The 22,804-nt window shown below is 40.2% G+C and overlaps 1 protein-coding gene across 4 annotated transcripts in view; it reads left to right on the top strand.

Moving 5' to 3' along the window:
* AKT3 (AKT serine/threonine kinase 3) overlaps window positions 1–22,804 on the top strand; it is a 313,218-nt gene that overhangs the window by 281,411 nt on the left and 9,003 nt on the right. For all 4 annotated transcript variants that reach the window (XM_059146697.1, XM_059146698.1, XM_059146696.1 and 1 more), the window contains one exon: window positions 21,585–21,687. In XM_059146697.1, the coding sequence (XP_059002680.1) occupies window positions 21,585–21,687 (103 nt within the window). The remainder of the gene's footprint in view (window positions 1–21,584; window positions 21,688–22,804) is intronic.

The following is a 22,804-nucleotide window of genomic DNA, read 5'->3' as shown; positions in this document are numbered from 1 at the left end:
GTTTGAACCTCTATAGATGGGGTTTTTGGGGTGTGTTGGGGGGCTTCTTAAGATTTTATCCTTGTCTTTGATTTTCTGCAATTTGAATATAATATGGCTATATGTAGATTTTGGACTCTATGCTGAGTCATATTCTCTGAAATTAGGAGATACTGTTTTGTTGGCTAGTGCTAATTTTGGAAAATGCTCAGTCATTATTGCTTTAGATATTCTGCTTTCTCTCTTTAACCTCCTTCTTATATTTCCATTACATACACCTTTTATTACTGTTTCACAATTCTTATTTCTCTTTCCATTTCCGTTTTGAAAGTTCCCATTACCATTTCTTCAAGCTCACTGATTCTGTCCTTGGCCATGCCCTAATTGTTAATGAGCTCATCAAAGGCATTCTTAATTTCTGTGATGATGTATTTTTTATTTCTACAATTTCCTTTTGATTCTTTGTTAGAGAATACATTTCTTCACTTATATTACCCATATGTTCTTGTATGTAGTGCAATTTTCCCATTAAAACACTTACTATATTTTCTTAGATGAATTAAATTCCTAGTCTGGTAATTCCAGCATCTTTGCCTATCTTTGCCATATCTGAGGCTGGTCCTGGTGCTTGCTCTTTATTGTGAAACTGTTGTTTTTTTGTGTTTTGTTTGTTTTATTTTTTTACTATGCCTTGTAGTTTTGTCTTGAAAGTCAAACATTATGTACTGGGTAAAAGAAACTGAAGAAATGGAGGTAAATAGGTTTCTAGCAGAGATTTTATGTGTTTTATCAGGCTAGTTTATGAGGCTAAAACTTATTTGCTAGTGATAATACCTTTTTTAGGAGATAGTTCAATTTGTATGCCTTTTATTTCTTTTTTCTTACATAATTGCACTGATTAGGATCACCAGAACAACGTCATATAGAAATGGTGAGAACAGACATTTAATTATTATAGCATGAACATATCCCCCAGTTACTGTGATACTAGCTGTAGGGTTTTTTTTATGTGCACCATCTCTCAGATTGACAAAATTTTCCACTCTTCTATTTTCTGAACATTTTTATTATGAATGGGTGCTGGATTTTGTCAAAATGCTGCTTTCTGCATTCACTGACAAAGTTGTGATGTTTCTGTTTTAGTTTGTTAATATGGTGAATCACATTGATTTTTTTTAATATTATGTCTATGCTTACACACCTCAAATTAACCCCAATTATGGTATGTATTTTTTATGCATTGCTGAATTTTTTTTGTTAACATTTTGTCAAAGATTTTGCATATAATGGAAAATACTAGGCTATACTTTTTTTAAAGGTATTAACCATCTGGTTTTAGAATCAGGATAATGCTAGAGACCAAAAGTGAGTGGTATTTCCTTCTCTTCTCTTTTATGAAAGATTTTGCATAGAACTGGTATATTTCATCTTTAAATGTAGAATGTCCTGTGAATCTGTCTAAGCCCAGACTAAAGAAATTCAGTCTCTAACGGATATAGAACACTTCTAGTTACAAATTTTAAAATTTTGTCTGATTGTTGAATTAATTGACATTGAGTTGATCATTTATTGTCTAGATTTCTTTTTTCTATTTCTTTTAGCTTGTTTTTTAAATTAGTTCTTCTTTTTCTGATTTATTAAGTTTAAACTTAGATTTGAATCTTTTCTTCTTTTCTAATACAGCATTGTAGTGCTATATATTTACTTCTGAGCAACTCTAGCTCTGAGCATAGCCTATAAGTTTTGTTATGTCATACTGTGACTATTTGTTTCAAAATGTTTTCTGATTTCCCTTATGGTTTCTTCTTTTGACCATATGAGTTATTGAAGTGTATTGATGGATTTATAATATTTGGACATTTTTGAGCTGTCCTTCTGTTTTAATCTCAAGTTTAATTCTGTTCTTAAAGAACATACTTTGTATATTTTAAATATTCTAAATTTTTGAGATTTGTTTTATGAAATATGGTGTATATTGATAAATGTTTCACGTGCATTTGGAAAGAATATGTATTCTCTTGTCATTTACAGTGTTCTGTAAATGTCAGTTGTTAAGTCAGGTGAATTAATAGTGTTAAGTCTTCTACATCTTTACTGAATGATTAACTGTTTACTTATTATCAGTTACTAAGAAAGGAAGAAGAAAACCCTCAATGGTAATTATGGCTTTGACTATTTCTCTTTTAGTTCTGTCAGCTTTGCTTTATTTTAATCTTCAAGTTCTACTTGTAGATGCTCCCAAATTTAAGATTGTTACATCTTCTTGATAAATTTACCTCCTCATTTCATCTAGCTTAGCCAATTTTTGGCATAAAGATTAGAGACAAATGAAAAAGAGAATAGAAAAACAATAAAGAAAAATTTTTTAAGAAGTTGATTGTAAATATCTATAAAATTAACAAACTTTTAGTTAGATATACTAAGGAAAAAAATCAGATGCTAAAATCACAAATGAAATAGGGACATTACTACTGACTTTATAGAAATAAAAAAAGGACTATAAGAGAATGCTCTGAACAGATGTACATGTAAAAATGGATAACCTATATGAGATGGAAAAATTCCTAGAAATATACAAACTACCGAAATGACTCAAGAAGAAATCGGAAATCTGAGTAAAGCTGTAACTAATAAGGCAATTAAATCAGTAATCAAAAAATCCCAACAAGGAAAAGCCCAAGACCAGATGGCTTCACTGGAGAATTCTATCAAATATTTAGAGAAGAAATACCACCACTTCTCAAACTCTTGCAAGAAATTGTAGGAGTGAATACTTTTTAACTCTGTGAGGCCAGCTTTATCCTGATTCCAAAGCCACACAAAGGCATTACAAGAAGAGAAGACTACAGACCAATATTCCTAACTAATATAGATACAAAATTCCTCAGTAAGATTTTAGCAGACCAATTAGTAGCATATTAAAGGGATTGTACACCACGATCAAGGGAGTTTTATCCCGGAAATGGAAAGACAGTTCAACAGACTAAAATTAATCAATGAAATACCCCACATTAATACAGGAAAAAACCCACATGATCATCTCAGTTGGTGCAGAAAAAGCATTCATAAAATGCCGATTCATAAAAACATACAAGTAAGAAAAAAACTGAGAAAACTAGAAATAGAAGGAAACTTGTTCAACAGGATAAAGGCCAGAGATGAACCTACAGCTGACATCATACTTGGTGTTGAAAGACTGAAAGCTTTCACCTGAGATAAGGAAGAGACCAAGGATGCTCACTTGCGACACCTGTTCACCATTAATACTGGAAGTTGAAGTCAGAGCAATGAGAACAGAACATAAAAAGCAATCAGATTGGAAGGAAGTAGTAAAACTACCTCTCTTTACAGATGTAGAAAACCCCAAGGAGAACACACACACACACACACACACACACACACACACACCCTCTAAAGCTAATAAACAGATCAGCAACATTTCAGGATATGAAATCAACACCAAAAAAAATACTTTATATTTGTATATATTAAGCTATGAACAATCTGGGAAGCAAATTAAAACAATTCCATTTACAGTACCATCAAAAAGAATAAAATACTTAGGAATAAGTAGAATCACAATGGTGCAAGTTACACGCTGCCGACTATAAAATACTGCTGAAGTAGGTGAAAGAAGACTGGGGTAAAGGGAGAGACACCCTGTGTTTGTAGATTGTTACGATGACAGTAACAATCAGTGGTATTACAGAATCTGTGCAATCCTTATGAACATGGTTGTGCGCAACCTGTGTAATATGCTCCTGGATTCACCGTGCTTCTATTTTGTTAAGGATTTTTGCATCAGTGCTTGTGGGTATATTGGTCTGTAGCTTAAAACATTTAGGTCTTTTAAAGCATCAGATCAAGCCTCAATAGAAAACAAAGGAGCTATGTCGCTCACTGTTTTCTGTGATCAATAAAATTGCAATAAAACTAGGAGTAATCAACAAAGAAATACTTCTCTAAACCACAAATGTTTGAAATCTTTAAGATAATCTTGAATATAAGTCACGGATTATGAAGTAGCTGCATTGGAAATCGGGAAATACTAGAGTTGAATGGCAGTGAAATTTATGAAACGCAGTAAGACAGTTCCTAAATACTTGCACAGGGGTGGGGACGGGCAAACAAAGCAGAGAGATCCAAAATTAGCCAGCTTCCAAATCAAATTAGGGGAGGAAATTCAACAGTAGAATAATCACATTGAGCGTGAGTAGAAGCACCGAGTGAATGTAAATGTACAAATGAATGAAACAGAAAGCAAACATTTGAAACGATCAAGAAAATGCAGTTGTATAAGAGACTAGTAAAGTAGACAAATCTCGGAATTATTCAAGAAAAATATTAGGAATTAAAATGAGATACAGAGGGGCGCCTGGGTGGCTCAGTGGGTTGAGCTGCTGCCTTTGGCTCAGGTCATGATCTCAGGGTCCTGGGATCGAGTCCCGCATCGGCTCTCTGCTCAGCGGGGAGCCTGCTTCCTCCTCTCTCTCTGCCTGCCACTGTGCCTACTTGTGATCTCTATCTGTCAAATAAATAAATAAATAAAATCTTTTAAAATAAAATAAAATAAAATGAGATACAGAAATATAGAAATGAAAATGTAATTCAACTACCACAGATAATTTTTATACTGTTTATTAAAAAAGTTAATGGATAATTTTAAGCAAACTGTAAATTATCTGCTGACTCAAGAAAAATGTGAAAACATTTCATTGTTAAATTAGTATAAAATCTGTCTTCTCTCCAGCTCCGGTGTTTTTACCCAACACAAAAACACCAGTACAAGCCCAGATGAGTCTTTCAGGTAATCTCCATTAAACATCCAAAGAGAAGATAATCCCTATCATTAGAAAGATTTTATACAAGCTGCTCCTAAGAAAGAAAGAGGGTTATATGCTTCTTAAACTTATTTTATAAACCTTTGGTAACCCTGATAAGACTCCTACAAGAAAAAAAAATTGTAGGCCATTTGTGAACAGAACTTAAGTATTCTAAGTAAAATATTGAAGTTATTTCTAATATTGCATCACAATATTTATGTTCTTATATCCATGTTAGATTTGTTCTTGAAATACGATTAGATTAGAAAAATTTTATGTTATTCATCACATTTAGAGATTAAGGAAGAAACCCACAGCACCATCTCAATCTGTATAGAAAATCTTTTCATGAAAATGAAAGTAGAAACCATTCATGAGTTTTACAGATATATTTAAAACACTGTTAGTAACCTCAAAGTGAATCTTCTTTAAGTAAGTTTTTATCAACATTTTTTCTACAAACATTATACTTAATGGTTGGATATTACAAAATTTTCTTTAAAGGTAAGGAAGATGATATCTATCAATATCACATTCATGGTGGTTTTTTTATATTATTTTTTAAAAGATTTTATTTATTTTATTTGAGAAAGAGAAGGGCAGAAGGAGAGGGAGAATCTCAAGTGGACCCCCAGCTGAGCAGAGGTCCCAATGTGGGGCTTGATCCCATGACCCTGAGCCAAAACCAAGAGTCAGATGCTTAGCCAGCTGAGCCACACAGACACCCCTAGGCAGTGTTATTCATAGAGTCTAATAAAAATAAGATAATAAAAATAAGAAATAAGGGATATGTAATTTAAAAAAAACAAACCTAATAGATCTCTGATAGTGGAATATGTAATAATTAACATTTGTCTTATTTTTACAGTGCAGTACTATACTGAATAAAAAATGAGTAAGTTGGATTCATAAATATCATTTGGTTGATTGGTTTATAAGTATTTATTCGCAAATCCCAAAAATACATAAACAGGGGCACCTGGGTGGCTCAGTGGGTTAAAGCCTCTGCCTTTGGCTCAGGTCATCATCCCAGGGTCCTGGGATCGAACCCCACATGGGGCTCTCTGCTCAGCAGGGAGCCTGCTTCCTCCCCTCTCTCTCTCTCTGCCTGCCTCTCTGCCTACTTGTGATCTCTGTCAAAATCTTTAAAAAAAAATACATGAACATAAAAAATCAAGTTATTTAAGATACTTTAGGGAATGATACATTGTAAAACTGAAAATGAACTAAAGAAAATTATGTCTGTGATGGCCTATATATGGGTGAAAATGGTAAGAACTTGCATGCAAATGATACAAAGAAATAGCACCACAGTATTTGCTTGAGCCATATATAATTGTGATTTGGGGATTAAAAATGGGTGAATAAGGGTGCCTGGGTGGTTTAGCCATTAAGCTGCTGCCTTCGGCTGGGGTCATGGGCCCGGGGTCCTGGGATCGGGCTCCGTCTTGGTAGGAACCCTGCTTCTCCCTCTTCCCCTGCTTGTGTTTCTACTCTTGCTGTATCTCTGTCAAATAAATAAACAACAACAACAAATCTTAAAAAAAAAAAGGGGGGGGTGAATATTAGTGAGGGGAAAGCAATAGGTTTTTAGCTGCATCTCCATGTTTTATATCTTAAAAAAAGTTTCAAAGTACATATGACAAAATGTTAACATCTGTTACTTAGATCTGGTTGTCATTTTATATTATTTTCTATTCTTTCCTTTATGCTCAAAATAGTTCTTTTGAAGTTTTGTAAGTGAAGCGGGAGGTAAAAGAAGTGGAAGCACCAAGCATAGGCTTTTCAAGTAAATGGAAGGATAAAGGAGGGAGCAGGAGCAAAATGGGAAACAGCCCACGGAATGGATTAGATGTGTGTTTTCTTTCGTATTGCTCATGTACTGGAGGGAAAGCCAATCAGGGCTCTGGATGTGGAGATATATAGGAAAAAAGTAAGGTTATATACAGATAGTAAGATGTACAATCCAGATATTATAAGATGTGAGATGATGATAAATATGGGGGAAAAGTAAGACATAAGGAAAAAGCAAGACCTGTGAAGGCTAGCCAAAGGGATTAGTCTTTGTGGAAGAGGTGGGGCACTGTCATCGTGTCATTGATGGGAAAGAAATGGGAATGCCCACTGAACCAAATGTTTTTATAAATATTTGGTCTGGAAGCCGGAGTAGTTCCTGCCTAAAGGCCTACTTTTACCGCAGGAGTCCTGCCTCCGTAGAGTGAGAAGAATGTGTGAGGTCTACATGAGCCACGTGAGGAGGGGCTGCCTCACGAGCACTGGAGAAAACCCTCACTGGGGACAGGGCAGGGGTGCCAGCCAGTAGGTGTGGGTCCAGCTGATGCAGAAGATTCCGGAAGTTTATGCAGACTGCTGAAGCTTTATTCTTCATAAGCAAAAAATAATACTACAAAACAGTGAGGATCAGGAAAGAGGCTTTTAGGGAAGATTGATTTTGAATCTTTGGCTTATTCTGATCTTATTAAAATTTTACCTCATTTTGATCTGCCTTCCGCTTATCACATTTGTACTTATTTTCCAGAGGTTTCCTTCAGAAGAGAAGAGAAAACTTGATTTTAGAGAGTGATTTAGGTACTTCATAGTTTACTTTGGTCACTTATTTGATAACTCATTTCAGCAAAATGGCAACTGTTTAAATGAGTAATTTTATTATAGTCTGCAGTGGGAATTGCAGAGAGAGACCTAATGAAATAATGTCTTGTGGCAAAGGGGCCGATGGGGATCTTCCACACTTTGCTGTCTTAATTTTAAGTCTTTGGTTCCTTCCTTAAACTACTATGTTCTATTTGAACATCAGCCTTCACCTCTGTCCAGATGCCAAGTTAGAATTTCTATTATTTTTCCCTGTACCCTTTCAAATAGCTTCGGTTCACCCTGTCAAGTGTCCATGGGAGTGGGTGTTTTTGTAAGGTCACTGGTCACTGTTGCCGCTGTCCGAAGCAGAGTAAGCGAGCGCTCCCATCTTTTCATTCCTTGGAGACCAGGTTCCTTTCTGGGACATTCCCCCTCAGCCCCAGGAACTTCCCTCAAATGATATAGTGCACATTGCCAGGCAGGGAGCTTATATTCTTTTATCTGATGGCGTCTTTATTTTGCCTTCATTCTTGAAGATTTTCACCGAGTGTAAAATCGTGAGTGTAGAGAGTGCATTCTCAGTTATGTGTTCCCTTGTAAATTACAAGGCCTGTTTCACTGGCTGCTTCCAAGATCCTTAGGTTTCTGTGATGGCTTTAGAATAAATCCCTCTGACTAGGCCTAGCTACATTTTCCAGAATTCTCCTGTGGCATTGTCTCAGGATAGCTCAAGAGCCTGAGGCAGTGGTCGGGCCTGTCTGCTTCCAGCCCCCCGCCAGCCTGGGTAGCTCTCCCCTCTGCCAGCCCGCCTGTGTATTCAGCCACATGATGCATGTTCCCAGCTTGTGAGGCAGAGCCACACCATCAAGGTCTGAGGCAGTAAGAAATGACGTGGGCTTAGGTCTGTCCTGTGGGCTCCAGTTCATGCTTCTGGGTTTCACGTTGTTTTTCTCCCTGCTTTACAAACATCCTCCCCACCTCCCACCCAATGGACACCAAATTCCACATGTCCCTACCTGTGAAATTCTTTTCATTGTTAAAAATGAATTGAAAAGAAGAGGTACTCAATTCTACTCTAGAATTCAGAGTAGGGCCTCTGAATTCTATTAGATTACAACAAACAATATTGGTGTTTTTTGGTGTGGGGTTTTTTTTGTTTTTGTTTTTTGTTTTTTTGTATTGGTGGGCAGTTTATCATGGCCGAACTCAAACAGCAACTTCTGTGCCCTCCCCAGTGAGCGTAATTTAAAATTTTAGGTCGGTTTATTTAGACTTCCCTAGGGAGCTTCGAATCTTCCCTGTGCAAGCATGTCAGGAATCAGCCAGAGATTTGGGCAAACTGTATTCAGAATATGGGGTTCCGCCTCTTCTTACTTTAAGCTGCTGTGCTTATCCCAAAGCCTCTGGTTCTTCACGATGGAAGACTGTGGATTTCTCATCCAAAAAAAATTTTTTTTAATTTTTATTTATTTATTTAACAGAGAGAGAGATCACAAGCAGAGAGAAAGGCAGAGAGAGAGGGGGAAGCAGGCTCCCCACTGAGCAGAGAGCCCAATTCGGGGCTGGATCCCAGGACCCTGAAATCATGACCTGAGCTGAAGGCGGAGGCTTAACCCACTGAGCCACCCAGGCGCCTCTCATCCAAATTTTAACTCTGCATGGAGTTAGGAGCCCCAAATGTGGGGAATTCATCCAGTTCCGGTCTCTTCTTCCTAGTGTCCAACTCCCTTCTGGTACAAAGCTGTTCCTAGTTGCTTCACAGAACCTTTGGATTTTTTTTTTCCAGTGTTTATTTATAATTATCTACAGGATGGTTGATACAAAAGGAGCTTCTTGGCCATTAACAGAAGCAAAACTTAGTATCTATTTTTAATTATTCATTATTGCATGTCAAACACAGCCTTGCTTCTAGTGACACTGGAACATTTTTTATTCCTGCAAAGAAGTATCCCGCAAATTCCGTTTGTGCAGCATTCCAAAGAGTCTGTGTGGATAGAAGAGCTTATTTGAACTCTGCAAATTAGCAGTGAATGTATGGTTAGTTCTGTGCACCTCCAGGAGATAACTCCAGGCTCTTCCCTTCCCTGCTTGGCCCAGCTCTTACTAAAAAACTGAGACTCTCCTAGAAAATGTGTAATTTGCATTGCCATTTGAGTAGACCTCAGCAAGACCAAAGGACCTCATATGAATATTTTACAGTGTTTACCTACCATTTGCTGTTCATCTACTTTGTACCAAGTGTTAGGAGCCTGCTGAACATCTCAAGGGAAGATCCGTGTCCTCAAGTTGCTAACAGTTGGCAGAGGAGACACAAATAAGCAGACTACTTGCATTTCTATGCAACCTCATGGTTGAATTATCCCCTTGGGGACAGAGTGAGTCTTCAGACCACACAGCTACTTGCCTAGGTCTCCAGGACACATTTCTTTCTGGAACTCTTTTCCTAGCCTCAGGCTTCATGGGTGGACACAGATGCAAGTCTGTGAGTGTATAATAGATGCCTTTTATCAAAAATCATATGTTTTAATAGAAAATACATGCAGCGTATGTTATACCACTCAGTGATGGCACCACCACTCAGACTAGATGCTGGGAGCCCGATTCTGTTACCAACAGGAACAATCCGCTGTTATTGACAGTTCTGTGGTTACCATTGAGATGGGCTACGAGAATGAGGGCTCTGAATTTAAAAAAAAAAAAAAAAAAATTAGGTTGAAATCTGATCAGGATCCGAGGCAAATTCTTCTAAGCTTGTTTCATTTCCAGTATTCTACTACCTCCCAGGACTATTTGGAGAATTAGAGACGATGTATAAAGTGCCTGGCACTTAGTAGATTCTCAGTAAGTGAAAATATGGTTATTACTAATATTTTCAATAAAGTGTTTCAGAGTGTATGCAAGGTGCTTCCACATACATGTGCTTACCTAGCTCTGAAAACAGCCCTGGAATATAGGAAGTGTTTCTTCCACCAAATGAATGAAGATTCAATAATAAAATAGCACTGGGACACCTAGGTGGCTCAGTGGGTTAAGAGTCTGCTTTTGGGTCATGTCTTGATCACAGGGCCCTGGGATCAAGCCCCAGCAGGGCTCCCTGCTTACCAGGAAGCCTGCTTCTAGAACCTCTGCCTTTGCCCCTCCCCCATCTTGTGCTGTCTCTCTCTCTCACTCAAATAAAAATCTTGTAAAAAAGTAATTAGAATTTTATTTGTATTATGCTTTTGGTTAACTGACTAGTATGAAAACTTGGGGCCTCCATTTTTTTCATTTTAAAATAAGGGGATTGGATTAGATCTACAAGATTCTTTTCAATGCAAATACTTTATAATTCAGTTAAAAATGCAATGAAAAGAAGAGGTACTCAAACACCTACTTCTTTGTTCTTCATAAGGAGTTGAGTATGTTGGATCACTTAAGCCCTCTTGAACTGAGAGGTGCCCAGCTAACAGGCAGTGCTGCTTGTTCTAGCTTCCCATCTTCTGATTCTCTGGTGGGCTAGCCCATGTATGCACAGAGGGGTCCCTGGATGCATAGTCCATTTAGGAAAAATGCTTGTGCATTTAGAACCTCTTGTGCCTCTTCTCCCTGCTTTTACCCTTGTTGGGGGCCTGCACAACTGAGCTCCCGCCTTTGGGATTCTTCACCTGATTCTGGTTACTTTCTGTAGATCCATGAAGTAACACAGTGTATTCTGTAGATCCATGAACAACACAGATTCTGTCAGTAGCTCCCTCTCCTCTCACAGAAATTTCTCTCTGCCTCTCTGCCCTCAAATTGAACTTCCACATTCTCCTGCTCTGCTTTTAAAATTCTCTACTTGGGCGCCTGGGTGGCTCAGTGGGTTAAGCCGCTGCCTTCGGCTCAGGTCATGATCTCAGGGTCCTGGGATCGAGTCCCGCATCGGGCTCTCTGCTCGGCAGGGAGCCTGCTTCCCTCTCTCTCTCTCTGCCTGCCTCTCTGTCTACTTGTGATCTCTCTCTGTCAAATAAATAAATAAAATCTTTTAAAAAAAAATAAAAATAAAAAAAAAATAAAATTCTCTACTTTCCTTCTTCTCTTTCCATCAAAATCTTACCCCAAACCCAGAGGCTCTTGGATCACTGGATCCTCTGTAAGGGTTGGTCTGGTGTGATAATGAGAGAGTGGTGGGAAGGTGGGTATGGAGATAAGATCTTGGTCATCTTCATGGAAATACAATATGGATTTCCTTGTAAAAATATAAATCTTGGTTGGGAGCATTATTATTAATACCCATCTTTTTCTGTATTGGAGGCTTAATAGACTTTAATGTGACTCCCTGGGATCCTACCCACATTTTATAAGGTTGATTTGGTTTTTATCTGTTGAAATAGGTCCCAAGTTTTCTTCATCTTACACCATTTCTCCCCGATTTACATACTCCTTTAACTTTTGCCCATGTTCATGAACATTTGTAAACAGAGATAGTGATTAGTGGCTGCCACGTTGCTGATGGGGGCCTGGGCCAATGCGGTCAGCTGGAGGGGGATGAAGAGTGGACTGTTCCAGCAAGTTCTTGGTGAAATCCTGGGGTCTATAATGGATGCAGCTTGCCCATCCTCACCTCCATAGTGGCAAAGTCTTTTTACTACCATCTCCTGCCTTTCAGAGAGGGCTCTGTTTCACTAACAAGAGTTGTTTTACTTACCTCCGTAAGCAACTATTCTCCAAGTATAACTGAGTACTCCAGTGATGTAACGTGCTTGTGAATGTTTGTGACCAGCATCACCTGTCCACAGGCCCACAGCCAGCGGAATGTTTGTGAAGCTGTTTTTTTAAATGAGGAAATTGCTCAAGGAAAAGAAAATATGAGTTCACATTTCTGGGGATCACTTTCTGAGCAGTGCAGACCATGCATACTGTATGTTAAAAAGCCCTTCTAAGTTCCAGCAGGGAAAACAGATGTATTAATTAAACAGTTAATGTTATAGCTGAAATACTCACTTTGCTGCACTCAAGTTATGATATAATATTTGTATATTAGTGTGATATATACCTTGAGAACCTTGGTGCATTTTTTTAATAGGATCAAGTTCAACATTATGAACATGAATTACTATTGTGTGGTTTTGTGAAAATGAAGGATAGGTATTTGAGTTTCTGGTCACTTGTCAAGAAATCTTAATTGGTATTATAAATCTTAACAGATAATATAAGTAAGCAATGTTTGCTATAGGTTTATTAGTTTTGCTAGAAATAATCTTCTTTCCATATTCCCACTTTTCATATGTGTGTGTGTGTGTGTGTGTGTGTATAGTATATATACCCACAAAGCATAAAATGAGTTTTTCGGGAGGGGCACCTGGTGGCTTAGTCAGTTGAGCATCTGACTCTTGATTTCAGCCCAGGTCATGGTTTTGGGATCATGAGATCGAGTCCCACTTGCCAGGCTCTGTGCTGGGTGTGGAGCCTGCTTGAGGTTCTCTCTCTCTCTCTCTTCTGCTGTAACCCCACCTCCCACTTGTGTGGTCTCTCTCTCTCTCTCTCTCAAAACCCACAAAAAACAAAAAGCTTTTCAGGAGAACAGAGATTAAATAAACTAGAGTCCCTACCTAAGCTTAGTTACTCTCTTGAATGGTTTTAAAGATGTAGAATTACAGCATTAGTTTATCGTCTGTGGTAAATCTAAGCCTTGATTAGTGGTGGCAGTTTTTATTGCCAGTGTCTGTGTTCCCAGGCTTTTTGATCCCTATCAGAGTGGTGGACATAGTATTCAAATAGGGTAATGGTTGAGGTTCTATAGTCACTGTCTGTATGAGCTTTCCCTGCAGTTTTCAAGCCCTGCTGTCTATTTCTAGAACACCAACACTGAAAACAGAAGAAAGAACAGAGAGACCGGGAGGTAGCAATTGATTTGTTGCTGAGGAAGGTCGGGGAGACTGACCCTCAGCGGCCTTGGCGGCCATACTCCCCTGCTGTCCCTCCAGCCGCATACCAGGAGTAGGGACTGCAACTTACTCTAATAAGTTCAGGGGCTTGTTTTCTGTTCTTTCACTTACAGGAAAGAAACATAGTGCTTTAGAAAGATAGCAAATGATATAGTGACTTGGTACCATGTAAAATCTGGGAGAGGGTCAGTGTGGAAGGATTTCGGGGGCTGCCGTATTGCCACCACCCTGTGGTCTTGAGGCCGCACAAGGAAACACAGCTCTGATAATGCCTTGTCGGTAAACTGGAAGCACAGCCCTCAAGCCAGCACTGTGATCTTCCTGTTTACATTGTCCGGAGCTACATTTCCTGAAAACCAGTGAGCTTTCAAAGACAGATACTTTGGAGGTTTAAAGCATCTGTTGGGAAAATATTTCAGATTTGTAGTTAATGACATTCTTTGAGTTAACATCTAAAGGTAGCTGAGATTTATACTTGGGTGCTTCTGCCTCAGCCAGTATGTCGGCATTTCTCAACAAGAGTCTGCAGTGTGTCAGTGGATACAGGAGTGTTTTGAGATATGTGTCCAGAGCAGGGGAGGGAAAATTAAGATGATACTGGTTTAAAGGCAAAATAGAAAATTAATGTGTTAGTCTGTGTTAACTGAGTACCACAGCCTGGGTGACTTAACAGAAATTTGTTTTTCCCATGGTTCTGGGAGCTGGATGTTCAAGGTCAAGATACTGGCACGGTTGGTTTTTTCTGAAGCCTCTTTCCTTGGCTTGTAGATGGCTGCCTTCTCTCTTCCTCCTCACACGATCTTTCCTCCATGTGTGTGCGTCTGGAGTCCCTCTGTGTCCACATTTCCTCTTCTTACAAGGACATCTGTTAGGTTGGACTAAGGCCCACACTAACACTTCATTCTAATGTAATCACCTCTTTGAAGACCCTGTCTCCCAGCACAGCCCCTGGGGGCTCGGACTCCCAACATATGGATGGGGAAGAGGGGGCACAATGCAGCCCATAAGAATGAAATATTTGAATGTGACCAGTTGTTTAAAGTGAATATATACTCTGGGAGTCAGAGGAAACCCGCAGCTGGGCATACCTAGGATGTGTGTGGTAGCACCTCTGTTGGGGTCTGTGGCCGTTCTTTGCACATTCTCTCTCACACCTTTCCCCATGTACAGAAATTGGTTTCTTGCTTCCCTGTGTGGATGTTCATACTTGACTGTGTCGTGTTTTGCTTCCGTGTGTGAACTGAAGGGAGGAAATGTGCCCCCAGCGTGCATGGCTTGACTATGACTAATATCAGGAGAAGCAGTCAAAAGCAAAAAGCATTTTCATGCTGTCTTTGCAGGCACCACAGTAGGGAGAGCTTGGGATCCAGAGACAGAGGGTTTGCTGCTTCTGTTGCTACTTGTATCATCTTCAGCAAGTCATTTTACTTACTTTAGCTTCAGTCTTCTCATTTCTAAATGCTCTATGACATCTCACTTGAGCACCAAGATTGAATAATGATTCATTTATTCATGCCGCTAAGTGGCAGGCACTGTTTTAGGAATCAGGGGTATAATGTTGTGCAAAATAAAGTCCCAGCTGAGATAAATGTTAAGCTTGTTTCATCTCAACCATATCAGTAATCACATTGAGAGCAAGTGATCTAAATAATCGCCCTTAAAAGAGATTGTCAGATCAGAGGTGCCTGGGTGGCTCAGTTGGGCCTCTGACTCTTGATTTCATCTTAGGTCATAATCCCTGGGTCACAGGATCAAGCCCTGCATTAAGCTCCATGCTTGCTTGAGATTCTCTCTTTCTGCCCTTCTCCTTGCTCACACTATCACTTTCTCAATAAATAAAATCTTTTAAAAAAATAAAACAAAAGATTGTCAGATTGAAAAAAAGCAAGAATCACCTATATGCTGCCTATAAGAAACCCACTTTAAATGCAAATTATAAGTAGATAAAAATAAAAGGATGGAAAAATGATATACCATGCTCATGTTATCTCAAAAGAACACTAGAGTGACTGGCTGTATTATTATTATTATATGAAGATTTCAAAGCAAGTAATAGCACCAGGGTTAGTAAGGCAGATCATTTCATAATAGTAAAGGGATCAATTAATCAAGAGGATGTAAAAATCTTAATTATTTTTGCATCTAATAACAAATCTTAAAGTACATAAAACAAAAACTAATAGGACCGCAAGAAAAAAGACAAATACACATTATAGTTTGACATAGTAATACCTCTCTCTAAATAATTGATAGAAGAACCAGAGAGAAAGTCAGCAAGTTTATAGAAGACACTAGCAATACCATCAACCAGTTTAATCTAATTGACATTTATAGAACATCACCCGACAACAGAAGAACATTTCTTCTTCTCAAGATCACACAGAACATTTGCCCCGATATACCATATTTTGAGCAAAACAACTCTATAGATTTTAAAGGATTCAAATAATTTGAGGCATGGTCTCTTTGAATGAAACAGGAATAAAATTGGAAATCAAAATAAAGATATATGGAAAATCCTCAAGTATTTGGAAACTAAGTGCAATTTTAAATAATCGATGGGTCAAAAAAAGGGAAAGTAGTATTCTGAACTGACTAAAAATGAAAACAAAATATGTTTTGCTGTGGGCTACAGCTAATACCTCAAGGAGTAGTACTAAAGGACGATATTCAGAAAGAAGAAAGGTCTGAGATCAATGACCTTATGTTCCATTTTGAGAAACTAGAAAAAGAAGAATGAATTAAATTCAAATGTAATCAGAAGAAAGGAATTAATAAAGATGGGGGCAGCAGTCGGTGAAATAAAAAACAAAAAAAACCCCAGAAAATTGATGAAAGGAAAGGTGGTTCTTTGAGAAGATTAACAAATTGATAAATTTCTAACCAAAGTGAATAGAAAAGAAGATAAGTTATTAATACCACGAATGAGAGGGGTGGATTTGCTACAGATTTTATGGGTATTAAATGGATAATAGGAAATAGCATGATAATCTTCATGTCCATAAAATAAAAAATGTTACTGAAATGGACAAATCCCTTGAAAGATGTAAATTACCATGAAGAAATAGATATCATGGATAGCCTGGTATGTGTTAAAGAAATTATATTTGTAGTTAAAAAAATACTTCTCAGAAAGAACACTTCCAACCCATATGCCTTCACCAATAAATTCCCAAACATTTAAGTGAGGAGTAGTATCAGTTCTACACAGATTCCTCCAGAGAACCAAAGAAAAAGGCAGTATTTCCCAGTTCATTCTATGAGGCTAGCTTAACCTGATACCAAAAGCAGGCAAAGATAATACAAGAAAAGAAAACTATAGACCAATTTCTTTAATTAATATATGTGTAAAAATACCTCACATAATTTTATCAAATCAAATCTAACAATAAATAAAAGAATAGCACATCATTACCAAGTGGGGTTTATTCTAGAAATACAAAGTTGATTTAATATTTAAAATCAATCATTATAATTTACCATATTGATAATAACTACGAAAGAAATACACATGGTTATTTCATTGGATGCAGAAAAAAAAGGCATTCAAGAAAATTCAACATCCATCTGATTTAAATAAAGAGCAGACTAAAATACTCCCAGTAATCTATGAATGAGAAACTTCTCCACTCTGATAAAGGACATCTAGGGAAAACTTATCGCTAATACCCTACTGGAGACAGTCGGAGTGATTTTACAAGGTGAAGATGTTCACTCTGTTCAACATTGTACTGGAGGTTCTGGCCAGTGCAGTAAGGCAAGGAAAAGAAATTAAATGCATTCAGATTGTAAAGAAAGAAGTAAATCTGTCTTATTCATGGACAATATGATTACCTACCTATAAATGTTTAACCCATTATTTATTTGATACAAAGTAAATATACAAAAGATTGCATGATATAAAAATAAATGGAGACTAAGAAGAAATTACTTATCATAGCAACAGAAGTATGAAGTACTTAGGGATACTTTTTTTTTTTAAGATTTTTTATTTATTTACTTGACAGATGGAGATCACAAGTAGGCAGAGAAGCAAGCAGAGAGAGAGGAGGAAGTGGGCTCCCCACTGAGCAGAGAGCCCTACTAGGGGCTTGATCCCAGGATACTGGGATCATGACCTGAGCTGAAGGCAGAGGCTTTAGCCCACTGAACCACCCAGTGGGTTAACCCCCCTAAGGGATACTTTTGACAAAAGATGTGAAAGCCCTTCATGCTGTAAACTAAAAAATACTATAGAGAAATTAAAGACTACCTCAAGCAATGGAGAGGTCTAATATGTTCATGGTTTAGAAGACTCAATATTTTTAGGATGATATCTCTCTCAAAATGGATACATAAATTCAACACAATCCTATCAAGATTAGCCTAGCTGGCTATTTTGTAGAAATTGTTAGGTTGATTCTAGAATTCATATGGAAAGCTAAGGACTTGGGGTAGCCAAAACACCTTTGTCAGGAAAACAAGTTGGAGAGCCTACATTACCTACAACTTCAAGACTTAGTAAGTTACAGTAATCAGGACAGTTTGTTATAGACAGATAATATCTTTTTTTTTTTTTTTTTTAAGATTTAGTTAATTTAGAGAGTATGTGTTGGTAGGGGAGGGGCAAAGGCAGAATGAGAATCTCAAGCAGACTCCCTGCTGAGTGCAGCCCTTATGTAGGGCTCAATCCCAGGACCCGGAGATCATGAGCTGAGCCAAAATCAAGAACTGGACATGTAACAGACTGAGTCGGTCTCCCAGGTGCCCCTGCACAAGTAACATTTTTTTATTTGCCCATAGAGAACCTAGAAATCTAGACCCACACGTATATGGTTAAATGACTTAAAATAGACGTGCAAAGATAGTTCAGTTCAAATTCTGATGAAACAATTGGACATCCCTATTTTTTTTTTAAATTTGCAGCACATACAAAATTAACTCAAAACAGTCCTAAGTGTAGAGCTTTCTAGAAAAGGACATAGGAGAAAATCTTTGCGGTGTTAGGTTATGCAGATTCCATAGATGAGGGCAGTGCATGATCCATAAAGAAAAATTGATAAATCAGATGATAGCGTAATTAGGTATGTGTGTTCTTTAGAAGGCCCTGTTAAGAAATGAAAGGAACCAGGTGGTGGGTATTGGAGAGGGCACTTACTGCATGGAGCACTGGGTGTGGTGCAAAAACAGTGAATACTGTTACGCTGAAAATAAATAAAAAGAAAAAAAAATGAAAGGAAAAGTCACTAACGGGAAGAACAGTTACAAATCACAGATCTGATTAAAGACCTGCACGCAGATTATGGAAAGAACTCTCCAAACTCGTGGACCAGAAGGGGGCGGAGCAACGATCTGAACAGACCCTTCCCCAAAGAGCACGTAAACTCACCAGAAATATAAATTAAACCCACAGCGAACCACCACCACACACTGGAATGTCTGCTGTTGAAAAGACCCACCAAACCCGTGCGGGCGAGAACCGGGAGCGCCTGGAACTGTCGTACCTGGGGGTAGTGTCTAGCGTGCGACCCAGCCATTCAGGACTTCGGTATTTGTCCGAAATAAATAAAATCTCCTCTCTCTACAGCCTCGGACCCCCAGGAGTCTGAGCAGATTTGCCATAGCCGCAAACCAGAAGCAGCCCCCGTGTCTGAGGACAGGTCGCGGACAGATGGGTGCGGGCACACCTGTGCCAAGTGTTACCCAGCGGCAGGGGGGCGAGGGGGGCTGGTGACGCGGGAAGGGACAGGGATGGTCGTCAAAATAATCATGCTAAATGCCAAAATGTCAGACAAAGGATACGTGCTGTGGGGCTCTGTTTACATCAAAGCCCGGAAAATACAAAGGCATCGTGGCAGAAAGCACGCCGGTGGTTGCCTGCCAGGGCCGAGGAGGGAGCGCGGCTCCCAACAGGCTCATGAGGAAACAGACCCTTCGCCATCTTGATTTGGGTGGCGGTTTCGTGGTCCTGTATGTAAGTCAAAGCCCGTCAAACTGTAACACGGACGGCTTACTGCCTGTCAGTCGTACCTCAATAAAATTGTTCTTAATGGTTCCGTCGCCGTCACGGAGCTGACGTGTCGTTAGGAGAAGGTGTCATGGCGGCGGCCGGAGAGGGACGCGCGTCTATCTTGCGCTCGTGCGCGCGCATGCGTAGCTGCGTAGCGTCCGCTGTTGAGAGGCGTGTCGAAGCACGTGTTGAAGCTCGTGTTGAAGCGCGAGAAAGCCGCGTGAGGAGAGGAGGCGGCCAGGAGCACGGCCAGAAGCCTTCTGAGCGGAGGCTGGCTCGGGCACCTTCGGAGGCTCTTTGAAGATCTGTCCATTTCGGTGGAGTTTCAGGGGGCCGCGCCGGCGCTCCCCTGAGAGGAGAGCAGCCTTCCCGGACCGCGCAGGCAGGTGGCCGTCCTCGCCTCAGGAGGCAGCAGCTGGGAGGGTAGGCAGAGGTGAGCGCGCCCCGAAGCCCAATTCTGCCAAAAAGCCTTTCTTTGTGGTGAAGTTCTGATGGGAAGGATGAGGAAGAACCGTTCTGGGGGGCATTTGTGGACTGGTGACCCCAACCCGAGTCGCAGCCTCCAGTCTCCTGCGGGCAGAGGCCGTCACCGCTCGGTTTCCAAAAAGTTTGGAAAGGGCCGGTTGTCTGGTCCCGGTGACCGTTGTTGTTGGGGTGTGCGGTGCCCCGGAAAGGCCGGCCCTCGCGTCTGCGTGGGGGAGGGGAGCGCTCCGGCCGCGGAGCGCGGGTGCACGGCGGGGGCAGCGGCCCAGAGCAGGGCCCGCCCCCTCCGCGACCGAGGAGCTTGGCCCCGCGGAGGTTGGGGGCGCGGGAGAGCCACCCACCACCCCGTCCGCAGGGGCGCCTGCGGGGTCCTCCCCCAAAAAGTGGCCGCTCATAACGGAGACTTTAGACTAGCTGCGTCCTGAGACTGAAGAAAGAATGGTAGGAAGCAAAGGGATTAAAAAATGCTGTTATGGGGCACCTGGGTGCCTCATCGGCTCCGGTCGTGATCTCGGGATCGTGGGATCGAGACCCGCGTGGATCTTCCTGCTCAGCGGGGAGCCTGCTGCTCTCTCCCCCTCCGCCTGCCTGTGCGCACGCCCGCACGCTCAGTCACTGTCAAATAACATTTTTTCAAATGCTGTTGGTTACATGTGGCATAAACAGAAGTGTGGGGTTCTTTATTCAAAAAACATGCTTTTCATTTTGCTCACTCCCTGGTTTTTGTTTTTTTTTGAAAGCTTTGCTTAGAGAGCAATGTAAAGATTTTTGCCTTATGATTTAACATGAATTTGGTGACAAGAGTGGAAAAACGCATTGAGCTAAAGCCAGTTGTGTGTTTCTGTTTGTTTCTGTGAAATTTTTATAAAACATACTTGATTTCTGTCACTCGTCTCTCTGTATTTCTGTCCACTTGGGAATTTTCTCCTAAAAGCAGCATCTCCTGTTGGGCGGGGTACCCATGAGAGTGGGTGCTGAGACTCCAGGCCCTGGGACGGGCTCCTCGTGTTCTCCTGTGAGGCTGGAGCCATGAGGAGCAGGAGTCCCACCCCGCTCCTGCTCATCCTTGCCAGCAGAGGTCCCAGAGGCTTGGGCTTCTGCGACCTTCAGCAGCCCCAGACTTGCCCTGCACCATGCCTGCTGCATCTGTGAGGCGTTCAGCCCCGTCAGTCCTAGAGCAGTCCCTCTCTCTTTTGGGTCCCGGTCCCCTCTTGGGATCGGAAGCAAACAAGGGGCGAAACATTCGCATTTAACTTCAGGGGCTCCCTAGACCCCTGACCCCGAGCAGGGGCAGGCGTTCATGCCCATCTCAACCAAGCGGATGTATTTCTTTGCCAAGGATAGGGGCAGCACTCTGTGACCTGGGGAATAACGGTATCATTAAGTTGTGTTCTTACTAATAAGGTCTTGTACCAGGTACAAGGAAGAGACTAGGACACAAGTCGTGTTTTCCTGGCTCCGGGGAGGGCCTGCATTTTGTCACCAGGGTTTGCATCCATATGGTTTGTGTATATGTTTGTGATTGGTGGGGAAATTAGGACTTTTCAGTATCCTCTTTGCACCCTACTGTGTGGTTCTCATTTGTTCTGTTTCACATAATCGTTAAATTTTACACAGAACAACCAAGTACCTCCTGTTCTGCGCTCAGACTGTTGACTGGGAAGCCAAACGCCACATCTCCCATATGCAGTGACTCAGTGGTCTGGGTTTTTGGCACTGTTCTGTTAATTATTTGCTCTTTAATTTTATTCTAGAAATGAATTTTCCTAAACTGGAATCTGTTAACAGTACGCTTTTTCTTTCTTCTTGTAGCTTGTACCTCCTTTTAAGCCTCAAGTAACATCTGAGACAGATACCAGATATTTTGATGAAGAATTTACAGCTCAGACTATTACAATAACGCCACCTGAAAAATGTAAGTACATCTGACATGCACATGATGACATTGTAATACAATGGAAAACAGCAGCCACTCTGTTGATTGGATATTTTCAAGATCGAATTCCACAGTGACTTATTTCATTTCATCCCACTTAAGAATATGAAGCTCCATGTGGAAGTATCAAAGACAGGTAGCTGAGAGAAAAGTTTTGGGGAGTTGGAAAAATTTTATAAAGAAAAAACTGTAGCCTGAGAATTATAGACTAACCTGTAGACAGCCTCGCCTTTCCTTACTATTCTAATACTTTCTTTCACCGTCGGCTGGAAGGACTCTGAAAGTGACCCTTCCCTGTTTGCCTGACCGCTGACTCACATGCCCCCTGCAGAATCATGCTCGTTCTGGTCTCCTTCAGACTTAACAGTTTTTAATTCACTTTAAATTGAATCACCTTTTTTTTTTGTAATTTAGCTTTGTCTTAATAGTATTTGTGAAGACATAATTTAGTGTGCTAGTAATTTTTTGATACATAAAATTAAATTACATGTCTATTAACACAGTACATTCAAGTACCCCTTAACTCTGTTCCACGTATGCTAGTATGTGTGCACAGTTCAATAAATATCCTAAATAACTGAGCTTTAAAGGAAGGAAAGGTATCAGATGTAACTTACAAACATTCTTGTGCCAACAGAGGGCTCTGTACCTGTCATTATGAGCTTGCCGATGAGGATAGAATTGAGTTTCAGGGACATGGAAAGCCAAAGATTTCTTCAGGTCACACATCTTTTGGCTCATGATCCTGTTGTGTTCTTTTTTTTTTTTTTTTTTTTCTCCTTTTCTTTCCTTTAGATCCCTTCTACTTCTCCCCTCACTTGTTTGTGAAAGGCAGAGTAGCTGGAGGTGCTATTACAAAACCAGTATTGATGAGAGGGAAGGCTCTAATCACGGATGCGGTCGGTCACCTGATCATCCGTTGAAAGGCAAACTAGGAGCCATCCCGGTCTAGAGTTTTTAACCCATAGCCTGACAACAAGGGACCATGAACACACCCTGAAATGAAAAATATGATCACATATTCATAGTGCACTTGGCTTTCTTTAGACTGGCCAGAAGTTAAGAACCTCTTAACTATCATCATCTAAGGGAAGAG

This window comes from Mustela lutreola, chromosome 14 (genome assembly GCF_030435805.1).
Source record: "Mustela lutreola isolate mMusLut2 chromosome 14, mMusLut2.pri, whole genome shotgun sequence".
Classification (NCBI taxonomy): Eukaryota; Metazoa; Chordata; class Mammalia; order Carnivora; family Mustelidae; genus Mustela; species Mustela lutreola.
The sequence above is the reverse complement of the archived record's forward strand: the minus strand, read 5'-3'. Positions and strand labels throughout refer to the sequence as shown.